This window comes from Dryas octopetala, chromosome 3, assembly GCF_963921425.1.
Source record: "Dryas octopetala chromosome 3, drDryOcto1.1, whole genome shotgun sequence".
In the NCBI taxonomy this organism is placed as follows: Eukaryota; Viridiplantae; Streptophyta; class Magnoliopsida; order Rosales; family Rosaceae; genus Dryas; species Dryas octopetala.
This window is the reverse complement of record NC_141368.1, coordinates 17525017-17547711: the sequence shown is the minus strand read 5'-3', so window position 1 is coordinate 17547711 and position 22695 is coordinate 17525017. Positions and strand designations below refer to the sequence as shown.

The 22695-nt window shown below is 36.5% G+C and overlaps 2 protein-coding genes across 4 annotated transcripts; both read left to right on the top strand.

Moving 5' to 3' along the window:
- Nucleotides 1-228: 228 nt before the first annotated feature.
- Nucleotides 229-4049, top strand: LOC147291471 (uncharacterized). Of its 3 annotated transcripts, none has more exons than XM_086237093.1 (2): nucleotides 229-1721; nucleotides 3870-4049. In XM_086237093.1, the coding sequence occupies exon 1, from the start codon at nucleotides 551-553 to the stop codon at nucleotides 1694-1696; it is 1146 nt and encodes a 381-aa protein (XP_086093219.1). In that variant the 5' UTR covers nucleotides 229-550; the 3' UTR covers nucleotides 1697-1721; nucleotides 3870-4049. The 3 variants fall into 3 exon arrangements, with proteins under 3 accessions (XP_086093219.1, XP_086093218.1, XP_086093217.1); XM_086237092.1 differs by lacking the exon at nucleotides 3870-4049 and adding an exon at nucleotides 1957-2447; XM_086237091.1 differs by lacking the exon at nucleotides 3870-4049 and adding an exon at nucleotides 1898-2447.
- A 7943-nt stretch (nucleotides 4050-11992) lies between these two features.
- On the top strand, nucleotides 11993-21545 carry PAG1 (20S proteasome alpha subunit G1). Its single transcript, XM_086235254.1, has 10 exons — nucleotides 11993-12194; nucleotides 12330-12369; nucleotides 12489-12572; nucleotides 13902-13975; nucleotides 15305-15391; nucleotides 15479-15563; nucleotides 15686-15732; nucleotides 18265-18330; nucleotides 19072-19162; nucleotides 21223-21545. The coding sequence occupies exons 1-10, from the start codon at nucleotides 12091-12093 to the stop codon at nucleotides 21292-21294; spliced, it is 750 nt and encodes a 249-aa protein (XP_086091380.1). The 5' UTR covers nucleotides 11993-12090; the 3' UTR covers nucleotides 21295-21545.
- Nucleotides 21546-22695: the final 1150 nt, after the last annotated feature.

Sequence of the window (22695 nt, the reverse complement as noted above, 5' to 3'; positions counted from 1 at the left end):
CAAACCATTTTTTTTCTTTACAATTGCCCAAAGTCCCAAATCTCAATCAACCTTAAACCTTAAACCTTTTAATTTTTTATCTTTTTTATTATTTGTTTTTTTTTTTTTTTTTTCTTCTTTTTCTTTCCTTCCTTCCCTTTCCTTTCCTTTCCCCCCGAGTCTCCAGCTCCACGCCTCCACTGTTTTTCTTCTTCATCCTCTCTCTCTCTCTCTCTCTCTCTCTCTCTCTCTCTCCAATCCATCACCAACCCGTCCTCACCCTCACCACTTTCTCCCTCATCTCCCCCTGCCGCCGCCCCCTCCTCTTTCTCCCTCGATCTCCCCCCTGCCGCCCCCTGCCACCGCCCCATTTTTCTCCCAAAACCATCTTTTTCTCCCAAAACCCAGCCTCCTCTCCAAAAACCCAAAAGTCCAAAACCAGATCACCGGCGAAAATTTCGGCGAAATTATCCCGAAAATTTAACAAAACTAGGTTTCGATTTCGACACCCCACAATCTGCGTCTGCTTCTTATACAGTTGGAACCACTGAGACAGAAAATACACAACCCAATGCTTCGATTGAATCGATTCATCTTCAAAACCTCTTCCCATCTTCGACAAACCACAATCCTCCTCGATACCAATTTCAACATTTCAACAGTCCTCAGATCCCTCACCACACTCTCTCAATTCCACTCTCCAACAACACTAGACTATCTCACAAACACTTTCGGCTTCACCCCAGACTCAGCTCTCAAAGTCTCCAACTATATCCATGGCCGACCCACCGACAAGCTCTTCTCAGTCCTCTCCCTCTTCGACCACTACGGTTTCACCCCCACCCACATAGCCACCATCTTCTCCAAGAACCCCTCCCTCCTCTTATCCAACCCTGAAAAAATCCTCAACCCCAAGCTCGAATTTTTCGTCAAAAATGGCATTTCGGGTGAAGTCCTTGCAAGCCTAATCTCCACTGACCCCACCATTTTGCGACGAAGCTTGGACAAAAAGATTGTGCCTTGTTTTAGGTTCCTCAAGAGTTTCTTTGGGTCTACTTCCGACATCATCTCACTCTTGTCGGATAAGCGTGGTGCGTGGGTTTTGCACAGGTTTCGTGACTATATGGGTTCGAACATTGAAACTCTAAGACAACACAATGTCCCTCACAGAAGCATTATGGTAATGTTGACGAGGTTCTCACGAACGCTTTCGCGGGACTCCGAGGTGTTCAGTAGGACTGTGAGGGAGATTAAGGAACTGGGTTTCGACCCGTGTAGCTTGATGTTCCTCCATGCCGTGAGAACGCGTTCCTCGATGAGAGAGAGCAAGTGGGTTTCGAAATTTGAGGTGTTTAAGAGCTTCGGGTGGTCGGAGGCGGAGATTTGGGCTATGTTCTTGAAGCAACCTTTGTTCATGACTTCGTCTGAGGAGCAACTGAGGAGGGGATTGGATATTTTCATGAACAAGTTGGGGTGGGGTGTGCTTGACATTTCTAATTACCCAACTGTGATTTCCTTGAACCTTCAGAAAAGGGTATTGCCGAGGTTGTCGATATTGTACCATTTGATTTCCAAGGGCCTTATAGCCAAGAAAAGTGTTGGCAGCGCACTTTTGCTTTCCGAGGACAAGTTTGTGAGCAAGTTTGTTAAGGGATATGAAGAATCTGCCCCTGAGCTTTTGGAGATGTACCAAAAATACAAGCTCCAAGTTTTATGATTTCTGACTTTCTTTGCAATTTGAGGTAGGATTTTTTAACTTTCTGTCTAATTATTAGTGCGCTAGTTTTAGTAGCATTAGTATTGTTGTTATTGGTATAGGTTCATAATGTGCTTTTTGAACTTTGACGCTTTTGTTGTCTGATTTTCTGGCATTCATGTATATTGGTACTGTTATAATTCATATATTTGGTGGTTCTAGGAGTATAATTTTCTGACCAAGTAACAAGACAAAACTGATTATGGTGAAGCGGTTTGCAGACACGAGTCTAGTTCTGTTTTGGAGCTTAGGATGTGGAGCAGGGGCAATGTGGATTGATCTGCCAGGCAAAAACTTTTGAAAATTATTTGTGGATTGAAAACTGCCAAAAAAAAAAGACAGGCACAGGATCTGGCTGAAGTTTTCTTTCACCGTTTTGCCTTGGCAATCGATCGGCGGCTGTCCTGCAGGAATCTGCAATAGATTTGTTTTGTTGCAGACAGACAGAAACCTTTATTACTGTACTTTCAATTTTTTTTATCATTATATTCATTTGCCATGCATTTTTCTTTTGAAATATGTCATAGTAAAAAAGGGATAAGGAGTCCTTGGAATATATTGAACCATGGATTTTTATAAGAAAAGGGGAAAAGGTAGAGTTACTACCATTTGATGTTAGTAATTTGTCTTCACTGTTTACTGGTCCTTTCTTTTGGTGGGGGGGTGGTTTCCCTGTGTATTCTATGCATTTGTCAATATTAATGTTCCAACATGACAGCCAATTTGCAAATATGCTTCCAAGTTACTAAATTTTAAATTTTGAGATGAGAATGACTTCTTTCCATTTGTCTAGATTGCATAGAGAAAAATACTTTGTAATTTTCCGTAGATCACTATTCTTTTGAGATGAGACTTTTTGATGGTTAAACTTCCAGCACCAAATATTGAGGAATAGCATGAGAATTACTAGCACTTTGAGATATGCTTTATTGGATCAAAGTTGAGGATGAGCTGACATGGAACCACTGGCCTGAAAACTTGTCAAGCATCAGCTGGTCAGTTCATTTGTGAAGTGGCTAATGATGCTGGCACTTGTTATGGTGGAGGCTGGGTGTTCTCATTGCTATCATGTCCTTTCTTTAGTTATATATAAGAGGGAGGGGGGGGGGGGGGGGGGGGGTGGGTAGATATGGCAGTATTCGTTTTCTGATTGGGCAACAACTCTATCTTAGAGTGGTTTTTTCTCTTTTCTTGATTGTTTTTGGTGGTTCTAATTATTCTTAGGAGTTGATCAATAGACTCTGTATATCAAAAAACATACGAAGGCCTTGGGCTTGGCTTTCTCTCCAATCTTGCATCATGTGTAAAAAGGGTGGGGAGTTTCTGATCATTTTTCCCTGCACTGTCTAGTAGCTTTGAAGTTGTGGCTCAATTTTTAAAAAGTTTGGGGTGAGCTGGGTAACCAAAGGATTCTTTGATGTATGAAAAGACCCTGCGGTTTAAGGGTCGAAAGAAAGCTAAAGTTTTGTGGGGGTGCAGTGTAGTAGCCATTCTTTGGGTATATGGATGGAAAGAGAAAGAAGAATTTTTGAAGATTTTAAAGGGTTGGAGTTCTATGAGCTTCGGGATAGGGTCAGATTTTGGTAATCGCTTTGGGCTTCGGTTTCCACAGAATATAGAGATAGCTTCCTTTCCGCCATTCTTCTTAATTGGAAGGCTGCTGCTTGTTAGTTCCATCATGGAGTGTTGGGGTATCTTAATCTCAATTCTGATGCTTCTTTGTTTGATTATCTCTTTTCTTATTCTCTGTATTTTCATTGAGTGGATTCCTTGTCCACTGATGTGTATTTTTGGTTAGTTTCTTTTCAAAAAATAAAATAGAATAACAGACTTTGTATGTCAGTGGGCACCTTGTCCTCTGTTATGTACACTTTCATTTTTATTAAGGTTTTTGTACATGGCCTTCTACTTAAGCTCTTACTTAAGGTTAGCAACAACTACTCAGCAATCTGATGACCCCTTTACTGTTCATTTTCTTTTCGAAATCAAGCACCTTGTTTACATTCAAGAATTGGCTTTGTTTGTGGCAAAGAGATTGTTTGCTTAGTTTGAATAAAAGTTTGTCACATTTGTATGATATTTGCAATAAATATTTTGCTTGTTGCTGGCCTATAATTGTCATTTGGGTTAGCAGGTGTTTCCTTTAGACCTGCCCCAATGTCTAACTTTGGACTGAATGGAATTATTGGACGTTTGAGGGGGAGAAATACTGTACTAATGGGATTGTTGCTCCACTCGTTCACACCTAATTCACTGGATGGCTGATTCTCTTGTTGAACTATTTGTTTATTTTTTCTTTATTCTTTGCATTTCATATCTTTCTTTGATATTCTTCTATACCTGGATTTTTCCTCCTTGGCATCCGATGAGATGACGTTTGGATTGGAATACTTCTGAAATTCTACTAGTTATTCTATTGTATGGCCCTTTGTTGTCAACTAGATCTCTCTCTCTCTCTCTCTCTCTCTCTCTCTCTCTCCCCTCCCCCTCTCTTTTCTTTTATTCTTATTATTACGATTAAATATTGCCTCACTCAGTCTACTTTTTAAAGTTATTATTCAAAAATCATCCTCACAAAATTTAGTCAGATTAAAGATCATTTAACCATTTGATTAAATGGTGATTATTTTAGTATTAGTCACAATTGGATGTCTTAACAGTCTATTTGTTTATTTATTATTATTATTTTTTTTTACAGAGTGCTCGGAAAATAGAGACGACTTAAATAATGGGCCTTATAAGGAAATAAGTTTATTTAATGGATCCCTCAATTGAACCTCCCTCATCTATACCTCCTTTACTATGTCAACTTAGACTTGTCATAACTTGTTTGTACCAGGACAAAGTTGTAGGTAGGAAGGGAGGGAGAAGAAGCCTATATCCTACTGTGAGAGAGAGAGAGAGAGAGAGAGAGAGAGAGAGAGAGAGAGAGAGAGAGTGATTTAAGATGATGGCGGGGGGGGGGGGCGCAGAGAAAGCGAGAATAAGCCTATATCCTACTTCGCTGCACAATTAATGGAGAAGAATACCATAAGAAGATTGAAAGAGGATCCATATGAGAGAGACAATTGAGTGTCTATAGAGTCAACTTTGAAAGGGTAAATTTGGAAATAAAAATAATAGGGTATGTTCTAGCTACGGTTCTTAAACTTTTTCTCAATTCTCATTTTTGTCATTCAATTTGTTTTCCAAATTCTAGGGTCCTGAAATTTTGATTCCTTTTTGTCTAATCTCTCCGTTGAAAAACTGGATTGTCCACATGGCAATTTGGTTTACACTATTGATGCTTTCATGAAAAAGTAATAAAGAATTAACAAACTTTTATAATAGGAAGATGCTACTTACGTATTCTCAACTTACTTGGCATCAAGGGTTTAAATTTCGATATTAGTGGGTCTAAATCAAAACGCATAATTGTTAATTTTTTGTGATAATTTTGTCGAAATTATTAAAGTTCTCGAAATTTCAACAAAATTCTCAAAATTTTGGTGAAATTTTGGTGACTGAGATTGAGGGAGAAAGAGAGAGTGGTGGCAGAGGGAAATGAGGGAGAAAGAGATGAGGGTGAGGGTGGCTGGTGATGGAGATGCACAGAGAGAGATAGAGGAATAAGAGTGAGAGAGAGAGAGAGAAAGAGAGAGAGAGAGAGAGAGAGAGAGAGAGAGAGAGAGAGGCAGAGAAAGAAAAAAAAATAAAAGGTTTACTTTTGATTGCAGTTTTTGGGTAATTGGAAATAAAAAAATGGTTTGGGGTTTCGTTTGGCCGTTTTGGGGTTTTGTTTTGTTGTTTTTAAACCCTAAATCAGTAAACTCTAATACATTTTTATATAAAAAATAATTAAAAATACCTTAAAGGGCTTAAACTCTAATATCTTATACGATATCTTAAACAATATAGAGTATAAATTATAAAGTATATAGGGTTTAGTGTATAGATTATAAAGTATAAAAAGTATTAGGGTATATAGGATTTAGTATATTTAGTGCATAAATTATAGAGTATAAATAATATATTAATTTCATTTATTCATTATATTAATTTTATTTAACAGTATTTGTCTTCAGCGCGCATTAAATTCATCTTATATCACATGAAATTTACTATATAATTTAATTTTTTCAATATTTTTTTTTTTATCAATGCAGTAGATAATAAAACAACTAGCTCTGTACCAAAACTTGAACAGGCACTTTGAAGAGCGGAATAGCTCAACCAGGAAAAGTATCCATACATGTATGAGGTTATGGGAAGAAAGAAACCAGTAGAATTTTTTTTTTAAAAGAGAATGAAACTAGTAGAGTACAGAGAATTGCAAGCAATGGAGCAATAGGTTCAAAAGTATAATATTAGGGCCAAACTTAGCGAATCAGATAAGACTCTCTTGGACTGGACATCCAAATCAGGAAGCAAACATATCCAACATCCTGGTTGGAGCAAGACCAGCTTGTTACTGCTAAATATAGAAATCATAGATTTTACTTTTGAAAATGCAAATTCAGTTTTTCTATTCTTTCTATATAGAGTCCGTTAATATACAGGTATTGACATATAATTTTATTAACCAAAATCACCTAAAGCTCCATTTTTCCTTTGCGGACCAATTATCACAAACTCATTCTTCATTTGCGGACACCACACTACCACTAGATCCTAAAATACCATACGGACACTACACCACCACCATTAGATCCCAAAATACCATAAAAAAAAAGACATAACAAAAACATAGCATGCAGATACCTTCCAAAATAACAGCATCAACGCATCACCAAAAAACGGAAACTGAAACTGCAAGTCTGCAAGTCTGCAACTCTAATAAACTGCAGTTTCACTTGCAGTTAGTAACTGCAACTGCAAGTCTGCAACTTCAATAAACTACAGTTTCAGTTCATTTGCAATTCCAGAAATTATAGTTTCTGCAGTTTTAGTTCACTTGGAGTTTTAGAAACTGCAGTTTATACAGTTTCAGTTCACTTACAGTTCCAGAAACTGTAGAAAACTGCAGTTTCAGAAACTGAATTAAACAAAAAAAATCAAGAACCTACTACTGATAAAGAAGGCATGAGGGTGGAGTTGGTTTTCCCAATAACTTTCTAGGCGCTGTTATAGTGAAGAACTTGGCTTGTTTTTCGGCAACGTTGCGACAAGGCCGAGATCAGAGTCAACATCGGGGCTCCGATCGGGTCTGGGAATTGTTGGGTGTTCCGAGCTCACAGGAATGAAGAGGGAAGATAGAGGAACTCAAGGGTGGTTCTCTTGTCGCCATCCATGGCCGGATGCACACACACGCCGTTGAGGAAAGTTGCAGCAAGGGAGAGCAAGAGAGAACACATAGAGAGTGCTTGGGGAGAGAGAAAGAGAAGATAAATTTTAGAAATGAGAGAGAGAGAGAGAGAGAGAGAGAGAGAGAGAGAGAGAGAGAGAGATACATTAGAGAGTTTAAGAGAGTTTTGAAAAAATTAAAAAATTAGCTACCAGTGGATTGCTTGGGTACCAAAAAATGGGTAACCAATCCACTCTCAAAGTGACTTGATTGTTAAATATTTTAAATATGTGTATTACATGTTACAAACAATAAGTAAAGTGTAATATAGAGTAATTATTTCTTCTGTATATACCGAAAATTCATGGTCTGTGAAGATTGTACCAGTATGTAATTAAGAAAGAGAGAGAGAGAGAGTTCTATGTAGTATTTATTTCTGACTATTACTGATAAGCTTGGGTAGCCAATGCACAAGAATTTTCATAAGAATTGATAAAGACAATATTTCACAATAAGGGGAGAGAAAAAAGAAAAACATGAGGGATAAATTACCAGTAATGAATCCTGGCATTTCCAGCTGCTCATTAGTTCAAGTAGAAACCAATCTGTTAAACATATCCGGTACAAATGGGTTTAAAAAGAAAAGAAAAAAAAAAACTCCTTTACATAAAAGGAAATAAAAATTAACTACAATGCGGTTCTTGTATTCTACTGCTTAAATTTTTTTTTTATAAACATTCACTCAGAATTTTTTGTTTAAAAAATAAACGATATTCAAAGATGTTTCTCAAATTAAGTATTAGTAGAATTGGAAATGTGAAAAGATGATAAAAGAAAATAACAACACCTTTTATTTTATTTTTTTTGATAAATTAAAAAAGAAAAGAAAATATAAAAATCTGCCACATGAACCAATCCTATTAGCAGGATTGCCTATATTGTTCTCAAGTTTATCAGAAAAAGTCAACAAAAAGTGCCACACTGGATGCATAGTCACAGGTAGCCTGGAAAAAAAAAATGAAGGCCCCAAAAATATTAGAGAAACAAATCACTAAATATTACAGAAAGAAATGGGGGAAGTCCATCCTAGCCTGTCGCACAAGCAAGGAGTGCTCTGTGCTCATGTACATTTTTTATATAGGAAACATACTTTCATTTAATAAAAATGAAAGTATACCATAACAGAGGACAAGGTGCCCATTAACCCAAAATACACATCAGTGGACAAGGAATCCACTCAATGAAAATACAGAGAGTAAGAAAAAAGATAATTAAACAAAGAAGTCATTCTCATCTCAAAATTTAAAACTTTTAGGGTAATAGCACCTCTTTTGCTAATTTTTTATATAAATACTGACCATTGCCCACATTTGCTATAGTATAAGCCACTTGATAAATAGTATTGCCTATATAACAAAATTATTGAATTAGACTTACCCAAAGTATCCAAACTATCCTTTTCATTGCAAGCACATTGAGGCATCCTTTTTAAAAGCATATAGCATGATTATTAATAATTTCAATAATTTCCGCATAAATTTCGACTTCTTCTACATAAATTTTTAACATACTTTATGAGACCCTTCAGTCAAGCTAATTACTACTAAGTTATCCTATTATTCTTCAAATAAAATCATAATCGTAAAAAAAAAAAAACATTAAATCTATGCCTCCTTGGCAACGAGATATGTCACACCCCAATCCAGAATTAAGAATTAATCTCGGATTAAAGTGTGAATCACAATCTAATTATAGAATTAACTTCTATAACCAAAATGTGATAAAAAATAAATAATAAATAAATAGAGATAAACTTTGTACTATTCTTGTGCTACGACTGGATTCAAGCTTAATTTAGAAAATAAATCGTATTTTTGTACATTATTAAATCCTTCTTAGTTTCAAAATCAAAACCAACTCCGACTTGGTTCACGCCTAATTACCTTAATTACTCCAAGTCGACTTCGCACTATCTCTCGTTACAATACCTGCAAAGTTTATGAGGGGGTGAGCTCTAACCAATGACTCAGTAGAGACATCCGACCATTTTCAAGCAAAATTGATTAAACTGAAACTCAGTGAAAATACACAACATATAACAGATAATATATATAAATATATATAGTAATATTACTGATGCATGAATATTATGCTACACTTCTTTATTAATTCCTTGAAAAGTAAATTGCAATATATCTTCACTTCAATCGCAATTGAAATGCAAGATATTGTAACTTCGATCGCAACCAAAGGTTCCAATGCGCCTTAGGGTTTAGATTGTTTTATCAGTTTCTGCTGAAGGAGCTTCTCCCCGCCCACACTACGAAATATAAATTTAACTCACAATATCTTCTCACCACCATAACCTCAATTCTCAATGAATTATGCTTCACATTCAAATATATGCACATTCAGGTAATGCATTACTATTTAATATATATAATTAACTAATAAATACCATGCTCAAGTCATTCAGATAATTCATATAATTTATGTATTAGCACACATAATATTCTTCAACAAAGATTCAATATGATCAAGTTTGCAATCAAAGGTTTCCAGATCCCCCTACCTCGAACTTGTGCTTAACTCGCCGCTAGAGGTTGTCCCGTACCTTCCGATCATTCTCCAAGCCTAAACCCGTGCAAGAAAATAACAAAAACCCACAATTAAATAAAGAACAAAAGTCGCTCACTCTCCAATCCTAGTGTGTGTCGTGCAAACGCTAAGTTAGAGGTCTCGGCTCGCAACACGGAGGCCACCATCGGACTCGGAATCGAAAGCATAATGCTGAAGGACCTTTCCTTTGCAACCGGAGCCGTCGTACGCCATTGCACGGGCCACCACGCGCCGGTGGTGCGAGTGGGGGTGCTGGCGGGTACTGTTCATTGTATTCTAAAAAAAATTCTGTAACTTCCAAATTTTCCTTATTTTTCTCAATTTTGCCTTAACGTTTGAAGACAATGATGCAAAACCCATTAGATCTTAGATTCCCAACAATCTAATGGGTTTTGGTTCCGACTATCTTCAACATGCTGGCATCGCCTCTCACTGCCGGTGACCTTTCTCCCTCTCTTTCTCTCACTTCCTCTCTCCTCTCTCCTCTCTCTTTCCCTATCTTTTTTTTTTGCCTCTTTTTCTTGCTGCCGGTAGACATGTGTCTTGTGTTGTATTGGATCTTTTGGGTTGTTGGGTTTGATGCATTGTCTCAGATCTAATGGGTTTTGCGTGATCTTGAACTTATGTGAATTGGAGTTGTATAATTTACATGATTTGGTGGTGTTGGTTTTTATGTGAATTTGTGCATATCTTTGCTTTTGGCTTAGGTTCTTATATATTTTGACTCACATTTCTTAATCTTTTTTCTTGTGGTCATGCTCATATCTTAATCCATTGCATATATTTTGGAATATTTTCCACTATATTGTGCATTTTTTTAGATCAAGATCTGGTTTGTGAAAACTTCGATAATTTTGGGGGAAGTTGCCAATCATATCTTAATCCATTGCATATATTTTGGAATATTTCCACTATATTGTGCATCTTTTTAGATCAAGATCTGGCTTGTGAAAACTTTGATAATTTTGGAGGAAGTCGCCGACGACATGGGGGTGGGGGAAGGGGAGGGAAGAGATGGCGGTGGTGGTAAGGGGTGGGGAAAGGGAGGGAGGGAGGAGATGAGTTTTTTTTTTTTTTTAGCTTTAGAATATTATATTTTTTATTAATTTTTTTTTTCACATGGCAACTTACCGCCACAATGGCCATGTAGTTGACACATTACCAATCTTTTAAACATTAAAATTTTTATTTATTTATTTGTCCAAGTGGATGAAATGACAAGAATGCCCCTGCCATGTCAACGTTTTAACAGTTTGGATGACGAAATTGACAAAAAAAGGTAAAGTGAGACATGAGAATAGTTGTAGGTGATAAAATGAGACAAATAAACATCTGCATGGTAAAGTGAAAATCAACTCAAACTTTGGGTGGTAAAAACATAATTAAGCCAAAATAAAATATGTTTTTGAATAGGGCTGGAGAAATCTTCGGACAAATAAAACAAATCGCAAACAACCGAGGTGGCGAAACATCGAACCAATTAGCGTCACCGACCCTTGTCGGTGGCGGTTAGGAAATCCCGAACCGTCAGCCAACCGATACTGACCGACCCTTTTGTCTTCTTCTCCTGCTGTTGCTTCTTTTTCTTCTTCTTTTTCTTACGATGAGCTCGGGCTTGGCAGCAATGAAGCTCCATGGAGTGGGTGCAACAGTGGTGAGTCTGAGTGGTCGGATCGGCGCCATGCAGAGTTGGAGTTGCAGCAGGCCGGTGACTGTGACTGAAGGTGCTGCGGCTGATGTCATGCTGGAGTTGGAGTTGCAGAGAGAAGAGGGTGAAGTCCTAGCCACCGCATCCGATTGAGTTGAACTGATACTGACCTTGTCGGTGGCAAAGCTGGCCATATCGCCGATGGTTAGTCGGTGATCGGTTGAGTCATTTCGGTTCGGTTACCGAACCTCTACCACCCCTAGGTTTGAAGCCCATGAGGAGAAGAGTTGATTTGTACTGATATTATCATTGAAAAACATTAAGAGTTCGCAAAAAAATCAAGAAAAATATTTGGAAAGGGTTTAGATGTTTTCGGATTTGAGCCATCGTATAGGATTTGCAATGGAGGCTAGATGGATGATCATTGGTCGAAGACGTGCAAGAAGACGCCAACCTTGCATGAGGAGGTGGCCGAGCGGGTCAGGTTTCTGAACTAGATGGAGTCCATGTAAGCAGTAAGCGGCAGCCGGCAGGTGCTAATATGAAAGATTTAGTTGTTGTCAGACTAATTTGAAATAACCCCAAGGAGTATTTTGTAATTGAGCCTTAAAAGTTTGCCAATTGATGTAATTCAAGAGAGATCCGGGCCCAAATAAAACCAAAAGTCATTTTGCCATTTTGCCTATTTGCGTGTTGGTCTATTTATTTCTTGAAAAGAAAGCCAGCGTCTCTCCCTATTTGTAGCTGTCTCAGTCGGGTCACTCAGCAGCAGCAGAAGAGAGAACCCCAAACCCAACCCCCAAAGAGAAAGAGAAAGAGAAGAAGATGAGCAGCATAGGAACCGGTTACGATCTCTCAGTCACCACATTTTCGCCCGATGGCCGCGTCTTCCAGATCGAGTACGCCGCCAAAGCCGTTGACAACTCTGGGTACCTTTTCTCTTAACCCTATTTTGGTTCTTCACAAAATGCAATCGCTGCCCAAATTTTCAATCCCTAGGATTTTTTTGCTTCTGATTTGGGACTTGAGCGGTTTTGTAATAGTAAAGTGAAATTTTTTTTCAGGACTGTTATTGGGATCAAATGCAAGGACGGCGTTGTTATGGTAAAGTTTTTTCCTTTTCCTCTTTTAATAATTTTTTTTTTTTTTTACTTATTTTTGGGTATTCTTGGTCTCACCCTGTCGGATATTCAAACATGGGTACTTTTGATTTTGAATTGCAGGGTGTGGAAAAGCTTATAGCATCGAAGATGATGCTGCCCGGTTCCAATAGAAGAATTCATTCTGTTCATCGCCACTCCGGCATGGTAATTATTATTTTTTAACCATTTTCTTAGATGATTTACTCCGAAATCTTGCATGACTAAGCTGCTATATGTAACTCTAAAAGGAAGCTTAATAATGGGTCATTAGGATTTAAATATAAAATAAGTGAAAGAAGGACTGTACCTAGTCTTACCAACTGCTAAGAAGCTTAATAACGGTTCACTTTTTAAAGGATTTTCACTTATCTATTAATTATTATTTCATTTGTTGTTAATTAAGGCTGCCAACATTATGTTGTGGTCATTGTTTTAGATCGGTAATGGGCACCATGATCACTTGTAATGGGAAAATTGGTATTTCTCATAAAAAAATGAAATAATGACGAGTTATTAAGGAAAAGGAGGAAGGTGTGTGGTGTAGGAGAAGAGGAATTTGATGAGAAAGCAGAATGTATAAGAAAAATATCAAATTTGTCCTAATATAGGCATCAACAGTATTACTTAAGTTTTAAATTTTAACCAAATCACACTATAGCATTATTATGGGAAGCTGGAGTTCAATTTTGCGGTTGGCTTATCTCATATCTGGAAGTTGTGTTGTTGTGGCCTCTGGGTCTTTTTTGAAAAGAAAAGGAGTGTTTCTCTTTCTGCTTCAATAAGATGAACTTTATTTTAAAGTTAGGATTAAATACAAAAATGGTCCACGAACTTTACAGTGAATCTCAATTTGGTCCATTAACTATAAAAAGTGTCAATTTGGTCCACAAACTTTCTAAGTTGTATCAAACCAGTACAAATGTTACTTTCTATCTGAAAATTAACGGAATTGGTCACATGAAAATGTGATGAATGGACTAAAATGACTTTGAAAATGTGGTCACTTGCTGTGCACATGACCAGTTTTCAATAAATTTTTTGATAGAAGTTAACGTTTGTACTGCTTTGGTACAACTTGAAAAGTTTATGGATCAAATTGACACTTTTTATAGTTAGTGGACCAAATTGAGATTCACTGTAAAGTTCATGGACCATTTTTGTATGTAACCCTTAAAGTTATAACAATCTTGGGGCTCATAAAGTCGGTCGACTGTTCACAAATTGATGATCAATTGCTCACTGTAATTTGATACAGCTTTTAGCTCCTTAGTTCATGGAGAATACATTGAGATATTCATAGAATGTTTGATATTCACAAATAAAAGATGAAGCTGCAAAATCTTTCATATAATTTGTTGCAACTCTAGTTTTTATGATATCTCATGAGATATGTCTGATAAATTTGGTGGTTCAATAATCCTATCAATCTTAGCCTCAAAGATCTTATTTTCACATTTAGTTTTTAATGAATTTTCTAATGTTATCCAATTACAGGCAGTGGCAGGATTAGCAGCAGATGGCAGGCAAATTGTTGCCAGGACCAAGTCTGAAGCGACCAACTATGAAAGGTTTGCTTTTTTTTTTTTTTTTTTTTTTTTTTCTTTTGTATTTTTCCTATAAAAGAAACAGGAAAAGGAAAAAAGGTTTTTTTATTTGGAACATACAAACGTGGTTACAGCTCTCTCTCTCTCTCTCTCCCAGTTGTCTTTGCATAAGTCTAATCTCCCCTTTTCCCCTTCCTTCTCTTCATCAATTTGTCACACTAGTATAATTTGAGTGGACAGGTTTGTTTAGTTGGAAAACTGTATTTGAATACTACTATATGATTGGTTCAAATATTACTATGTGATTGGTCTAGCCAATTACTATGAGTATATTTCATTATTGTCTTGCTTAGTAAATCATTACTTTAGCATATCATTTAGTTGATTGAGTCAATAGAAGACTCCAATTTCTTGTTTGGATTAGACTTTTGTGTTTACGTGATTACACACGTGCCCTCATGAACACTCATGAGTGTGCATGTCACACACACACATACATGCATACACACACGCACACGCACACGTTTAACACACGAACATACAGAAAAATGTGTAGACACTATGCTGCCTCAACCAGTTGCTACCCTTGAAGACCTGTGTTGACTGACTTGACAGAACATGGGTCTGGATTGTCTACTGGCAAAACATGTATTTATTAAAACATGTGTCCTTTTTTTTTTAATGTTTTTTATTTTTATGAAAGCACAGTAGCATGGGGCTGGAACATAATATGGGTCTGGATTGTCTACTGGCTGAACATGTACTTATTAGTTATAAATCATGATGTTCTTTTCCTTTGTTTTTTTTAATGATAGCACAGTATTTCAGAATTTCTTGTTTCACTTGTTAGGGGTTTGTTATGATCTCATCCTGAACCGTATACCATACTATATTTGAAATTAATATAATGTCCGTTGGGACATATAGTAATAGTTTAAAAGTGGTAGCACCTTTTAAACAATGAAAACGTTTTGTTGGTCTCTTCACTTGTGTTTTCAGGACTTGTTTAGTGTTGTTTGATGCCTAATAATAATGGAATGGAGAGGTTGGTTCGTTAGTAAACTTGTGAATTTTCTAGACAATCTGGTTGGGGAACAAGTTTTGCAAAGATCCTGTGATAATAGTATGCATGGATAATTGTATCAATTGTTCTCCTTTACTCTTTTTTTTCTCTTCCTCATTCTTAGAATGGTTACCAATTTCTATTTGATGATTGGCCCTTCAATATACATAGGATGGGCCCCTAAAATTGACCTAAGGAATCCACTTATCCACCTGAAATCCAAATAGCCTGATATCTTTTATTTATTTATACCTACATGTTTATCTAATTTTTTATGACCCTTTCTGCAGTGTTTATGGTGAACCGATTCCTGTTAAGGAACTTGCTGAACGTGTTGCTAGTTATGTGCATTTGTGTACACTATATTGGTGGCTCAGGTTTGATGATAATTCACACTTCATTGTTGTCATTTTAAAGTTCTTTTTACCTCCTCTTATTGTCTGTGGTTCTGAATTGGTATGCAGACCTTTTGGTTGTGGGATAATCCTTGGAGGTTATGACAGAGATGGGCCACAATTGTACATGGTTGAACCTTCCGGTGTTTCTTATGTAAGTTTATTTTGTATCTTGTTACTGATTTTAAAAAAGTTTTTATTCTTGACCTTTTCATCTAGCATTGTAATTTTCTTGGTTGTTTTTTGTATGAATCTGGGTTTCTGCATTCCTTGCAGAGGTATTTTGGTGCTGCAATCGGAAAGGGAAGGCAGGCTGCTAAAACGTAAGTTGAGTTTTGTTTGTTTTCTGAATTTTCTGACAAGAAACTGCAGCATCATAACAATTTTTTTTGTGGGAAATATTGTCTTGATTTTATTATTGTGGGCCCAAGCATTCAAATTTACAATTTGGTCTATGTTACTCTCTATGAAAACTTGCGTACCAAATACAGCCATCAGGCAAGTCAACCCAAAACTGTCAACAAAAATTCCTGTCTATCCTATGAATTGATGGCTGGACAGATTTTTTGAGTGTGCACTAATGGGTTTGTCAATAGTGATGCAAATTTGCAGAATAAAGGGTGCAGGTCATATAAAATTTTGGGACCCTTTGAATTATCTAATAATTATGAAATTATATTATGATTTTAAGTGTGTTTTAATCTGAGGTTAGAAGTTTCTGAGATTTATATGAATAAGAGTATATCTGTGATTTTTTTGGGCATAGGTAGTGTAGATGATGCAGGCCACGATAATTTCAAGGAAAAATAAGACTAAAGATCACCAAATTGTTTATTTGTGGCTTTATGGTTTATTTTAGTTTAGAGCCGGATTGGCATCCTTCCAAGCCTATCTTAATTACTATTGAGTCTTGTATTTATGTTACTGAACATTAGTAAGCTGGGAGTTGGGTTTATATGATTTTCCTCAAGTTTTATGGACCAGGGTTTTTTTTGGTAATTTCCTGATTATTTTTTTGGAATAACCTCTAGCAAGACTAAAAATCACCCAATTATTTATTTGTGGCTTTATGCTTTTTAGTTTAGAGCCTGATTAGCATCCTTCCAACCCTATCTTAATTGCTATTGAGTCTTCTTTTTATGTTTCTGAACATTGGTAAGCTGGTGGTTGGGTTTACATGTGTTTTCTCTAGTTTCAAGGACCAGGGGTATTTTGTAAGTTTGAGATTTTGTGGAATAACCTCTGTGTGGCCCACTAGTCTTGTTGATGTAGGGTGGGTTGAAGGGATGGATGAAATTGGTGTAAAGGGTCATATCAACAGAATGTTTAACCTGTAACTCACTCAACCAGGGGTGAATGTATCACTCATGTTGCTAATCTCAACATGTTTAAGCGAAATGCATGATTTAAGCACCATTTCATGCAGAGAAAATAGGCACACACATACATATACATACACAGACGTTTTATTTTTCTGATTAAACTTCAATCTCTTCCCTCTTACAAATCACCATTTATTTATGCTGACACATATATAACTCTAGAGACACGTCCATTAAATAAGGATACATGAACCAACAAAACATTAAAGAAAATATTTGGTTACCTAAGTCTCTTTGGAATTTCCTATACCCATAAATGTCTAAGTATGTCTAACACGGATACACTGTATCCTACTCCCTTTCAGAAGAAGTTTGATTAAAATACTTGAGTCATATCTCAACCAGCCCAAGGATTCTACGCTCTAAGCACTCTAGATTTTTACCTTTAAGAACTTGCAAATGTGATGCAAAACCAATCAGATTGGCTCTTGTCTTGACCATTCCTCAGCTTTTTACTACCATAATTCTTACTTCTTAGGTCAAAGTATTAAAATCGAATGTTTTAAGGCCTGCATTCACTCTTACTCATATAATCTTCTGAAAACCCGATTGCAAATGGATAACTTTAGATGGTGAAGTCCTTACTTCTGGATACTACTTTGAATTATCAATCATTTCATGATGGAAAATTTCAATTCCTTGAGAGTTTACAGTTTTCAAGCTGCACACCATCATCTGTAGTATTTCATTACTCACTTTATGAAGTATTTTGTTGTGATTAGATAACTGTCATTTGAGTATTCATCATATGTGAGGTGGGGTGTGGTCCATGTGGAGGGTCTCAATTGGATCCAAGGGATGTGTACTGTGTAGGGTGGTGGTCTGTATTGGTGAGAATGGGCCTCTGTATAGGATTGTGGAATAGTGACAGAAGGGAAAGAGATAGTAAGAAATTTAAATGGAGACAAATAATCATAAGATCAAAATTTGAGTAATGATTGTAGAAGAGATGAACCTATGAACGGTGGCGGTAGAGCTATGTTGTTTTGTTTGTTTTTCCTTTTCTGTTTTGCTGTCAAAATAGGGTAGAATTAGGTGGAAGGGATTTTAGGTCTCAGGAGCATCTCACTATGATATCAGGTCGAAAAAGAAACTTTAGAAAGGGAGAAAAGAATCAATGTATTTCATTGCTTATGAAGAGAATATGTGAGTATCTTATATAGGACTCCCAAGACGTAAAATCTGCTCTAGAAATCAACCTTGAATTAAGCTAATCTGACCATTATTAATTACCAGACCATAAGCATTGGATCATGACAATCAAAATTTAAATAAAAACCAGTCTACCAGGCTTTAAACAGCCTATGCTAACAACAAGGATGCTTGAGCATGTGTCGGTATAACATTTTGACTAGGGCATTAATGTTAAACTCTTCATTAATTGAAATTCTTTTTTGTTTATCTTGATTGTATTTTTATTCTGCTGAGAAATCTGAATGACGATATTAGTATATTTATATCATGTAATGACAGAGAGATTGAAAAGTTGAAGCTTTCAGAAATGACTTGTCGGCAAGGCGTTATTGAAGTAGCCAAGATGTGAGTGGCATCCTTTATAATTATTTTGTTATCTTTCATATTGTAATTTACAATGATGATATCTAGGTATAGACCTTACACATTTGCATAGAACTATTTTCTTGTAAGGTCTTTAAATAAGGGTCTGTTTCTCAACCACTATTTCAGATATGGGCGTTTGATATGCAAAGAAGGTTTTTTTTGTACCTTTTAATTAAGTTCAAAAGCAGTTCTGTTTTTCATCAATACACGCACACACATACAATAGGAGGTCATGTAATGAGAACCTAGGTTGAGGACTTTGTATATCAACTGTTAATTGGATATAGATGGTTTGGATGCATCTCACTCACTTTCACTAACAATGTGTTAAAGTCAATATTTGATTTAACAAATGGTATACAACTCCTCAACTTAGATCCTCAAAGAAGCAGTGGCATAATGCATGTAAATGTTAAAATTATCAATTTGGGTTTCTTTATGCACGTAGTTCTTTTTAAAGCTAGTATATTTTCTTTGTTTCAAACACTTGATTATCTCATATGCTATTTAGTTTTTGAGTTGGCCATGAAAAATTTATATCATGAAATAATGTGCTGCTTGTAAAAAATGATCTAATATAAAATTTATCATGTTATGCTTTTTCTTCCTCCTTTTCCAGAATTGTTATTGTACTGGAAGATGACCACAAGCCTTTCATGTGTTTATAAATCTCCTAATGATGCTAAATTACTAACTGAAATATTCAATTATGCTAAGCAGCATTTATGGAATACACGATGAGGCTAAGGACAAGGACTTTGAATTAGAAATGAGCTGGGTCTGTGATGAATCAAACCGCCAGCATCAGAAGGTATCTGAATTTTAGAGTTGAAAAAATTTCTGAATTTTTCTTTGCGTTGAAGAAACTTGCAAATTTCAAATTGATTTTCCATACGGCCTGCTCCAGTGGTCACTAGCTTGGGCAACCTAGTTACCTATTTGTTTCTCATGTCATCCTTTTGCAATTTTTTCAGATAAAATATTTCCAAAAGCTTTTTTTTTTTTTTTAATTAACGTATCACTATATGTCACATATCAGTTGAATGGCCCAAGAGCAAGAATCTATATCTAGGATGTAGAATTATACATTTCTATAATGGATCTCACAAATGTATTGAGCTATGTGTGGAGCCTTCTCCTTTTCATTATATTTGTAGCAATGGTGTTTGTAAAAGGAAGACAGATATTAGATGCAGTTTTAATTGCAGATGAGGTTGTGGAGGAAGTGGGAAAAGAGAAAAAAGGACCATGTGGAGTCGATTTTTTTGGATTATTTGCTGGAACAAAAAGGTTTGTACAAGAAGGTTCATAATTTAAGGAAGGAATTGTTTAATGGTTTTAGAATTTCTTGGGGCTGACTAGGGGTTGAAGATCAATAGAGCCAAGTGTTCGATTGTGGGGATAAACCCCTGGAAAGGAAAAGTGGAGGAATTGGCCTAAACTCTGGGATGATATCGGGAGATGACCAGTGAAATATTTGGGCTTGCCACTTGAAGGTAATTCCAAGGCAATTAGCTTTTGGGATCGGTGGTGGAAGAGGTGGAGAGGAGGGTAGACGGTTGGAAGAAAGCGCTTTAGTCAAGTGGGGGTTGATTGACATTAAATCAATTGTTATTATGTAGTTTTACCCACATATTATTTCACTGTTCAGAATTCCCAACAATGTGGCTAAGAGACTAGAGAGGTTGATGAGAAATTTTTTGTTGGAAGGGCTGGAGGAGGGGAAGACGGATCATGTCGTTATATGGGAAATAGTGGCCTTAGGCAAACGACAAAGGTGGCTTAGGGGTGAGGAATTTGGTGAAGAAAAATGAGGCTTTACTTGGAAAATGGTTGTGGAGGTTTCCATTAGAGAGGGAATCCCTTTGGTATGCTGTCATTAAGAGCAAATACGAGCAAATGAGGCTTTTCTGCAATTCCAACATTGTGACTAGTGGGTCGATGTCCTTGGAAAGATATTTCTTAAGGCCTTCCTTCTTTTTCTTATTGTTGGTTTGGGGTTGGGAAAAGGTAAGGTTTGGGGAAGAGTGTTGGTTGGGGAAGCAGCTTTCTATACTCTTCCTTCATTTCTATATGTAGTCTCAATTCCACAATTATCCTATCTCTACAATGTGTGGAAATTCGTCATCTCTTCCTTTGGGTTGGGATTTTGGGATTCAAATAAATATAAATTATCAAGAGACTGGGAAGTTAGTTCTGCTGCTATCTTGTCTTTCTTTGGTCCAGTCTATGGGGAATCAGAGAGTTTGGAAGTTGGAGGCGCTTCTACAGTATTTTTTATGCAAATCATTTTCAAGGCAATTAATGGATAACTCGTCTTTCTCCTTTTAATCTCTCTCATGTAATCTGGAGATAGTATGGATAGAAAGAGGGGTGTGGTATTGGGGAGGTGTGCCCTTATGGCTGTTCTTTGGGTAGTATGGATAGAAAGAAATAGGAATATATTTGATGTTAAGGGGAAAGAGTCCGTTTTTGGGCATCCCTTGGGATTCGGTTTTCCGTCGTTATGTCTTAATGGAGGGCTGTAGTGTTAGAGTCTTGATGGTTTCTTCTTTGTGTAAGTGTTGGTTTTGACATGTTGCTGGTATACTTCTTTTCTTGCAAGCTTTTTCCACAATGTATGATATCTTATTGAATTTCTGCGGTTTAAGCCCCACATTTATTCTTTTATTTAAATTGATTTAAAGGTTCTGATGATTCTGAACCAATGATTCTCCATTGCCCCTCAGTTTTTTTTTTGGCCAAGATTGCCCCTCTGTTTCTTGTGTGTTCGCTATTCCATATATATTATAGTTTGTTCGTAGTTCTATGATGAGAGTCTGTGTTGCCATTATGCAAATTAATAAGTTTATTTGTTTTTCCCATTTTCAGGTTCCAGATAATCTTCTAGAGGAAGCAAAGACAGCAGCTAGAGCAGCATTGGAAGAAATGGATGCAGATTAGAAAGCTGATGCTAATATCGTTGTTTTGGTGGTTTTTTATTTCGACCAGTCATGATACTCGTTTTAAGTACATCTACGTTAAAGTTAATGGGATAAAGATTGATGGATCTTCATAGCCATTTTGGCTGCTGTAGAATTCTTGTACGTTAAAATGTTCAATTTACCAACATTTTCGTGCAAACTGTAGCTGTAGGATGTTTGAGAACAGAAATATTTCATTTATGGTAATCGGTGTTCTAAATATAAAAGAAATTGAGTGTGAAAAATATAATTATAAGGGTAAAATGGTGACTTACTTAAAAACATTATCTAAAGATCATTACACACGATTTACTCTTACGTATGCCCTATACTACTTTTTTCATTTTTTTAATTGATCACTAAAAACACCAAAAATTTCCAAATAACCTTACCTACATGGCTACATAGAAAAAAAAGAGAGACCAAATGACACTTTTGGTTCGTATATTTTTACGAAATATTTATTTTTGGTCATGTACTTTTATTTTTGGCAATTTTGGTCCTGTATTTTCTATATCAAAACAATTAAGTCCAAATAGTTAACACCGCTGAAATTGCTGATGGAAAATCCAACGTGGAAGCACATGTTTCGCATATGAGTGACATTTCGAATCTTTGAGTCTACATAGGTGCCTATTTAATCCTCTACTAGCCATTTAACATATTCAGTTTGACGTTGAAACTTCTTATTTTTTCTTATTGATTGTAGGCAAGTATGAGCTTATATAGGCATCCAATTGGAGTAAGATCTTTAAAATGTTATTCACGTGCAATGCACGTTGAATTTTTCATCATCAATTTAAACGAGATTAATGATTTGGACTAAATTGCTATTATATCAAAAGTACAGGACTGAAATTGTCAAAATTAAAAGAACATGACCAAAGTAAAAATTTCATAAAAGTACAAGGACCAAAAGTGTTATTTGGCAAAAAAAGAGAGTCTAAGAATACCCAAATACCCAGCCCACCCCTACACACTATTGTCGGACGTCACCGGATTCTGTCACCGGCGCACCTCCTCCTTCTCCATCTCTCTCTTTCTCTTCCCTATCTCTTTCTCTCTTTTGCTTCCCTCTCTCTTTCTAAAGAGAGAGAGAGAGAGAGAGAGAGAGAGAGAGAGAGAGAGAGAGAGAGGAAGGAGGAGATGGGCTGGTGGCGAGGGACTGCGGGCGCAGACGATGGTGGGTGGGAGGAGGCCGACAAAGGCATGAATCGGTGGTCCATTTTTTTGGTTGTTTTGTGCTTTTTTAAGTTTCTTTGTCTTTTATGTTAATTTAACGGTAGGTGATTTTTGTCATTTCACAAAATATAGTTAAAGGGGGTGTGTAATGAGAGGAAGAGAGGTGTGTATAGATTATAGGGAGCAATATTAAGGTGTT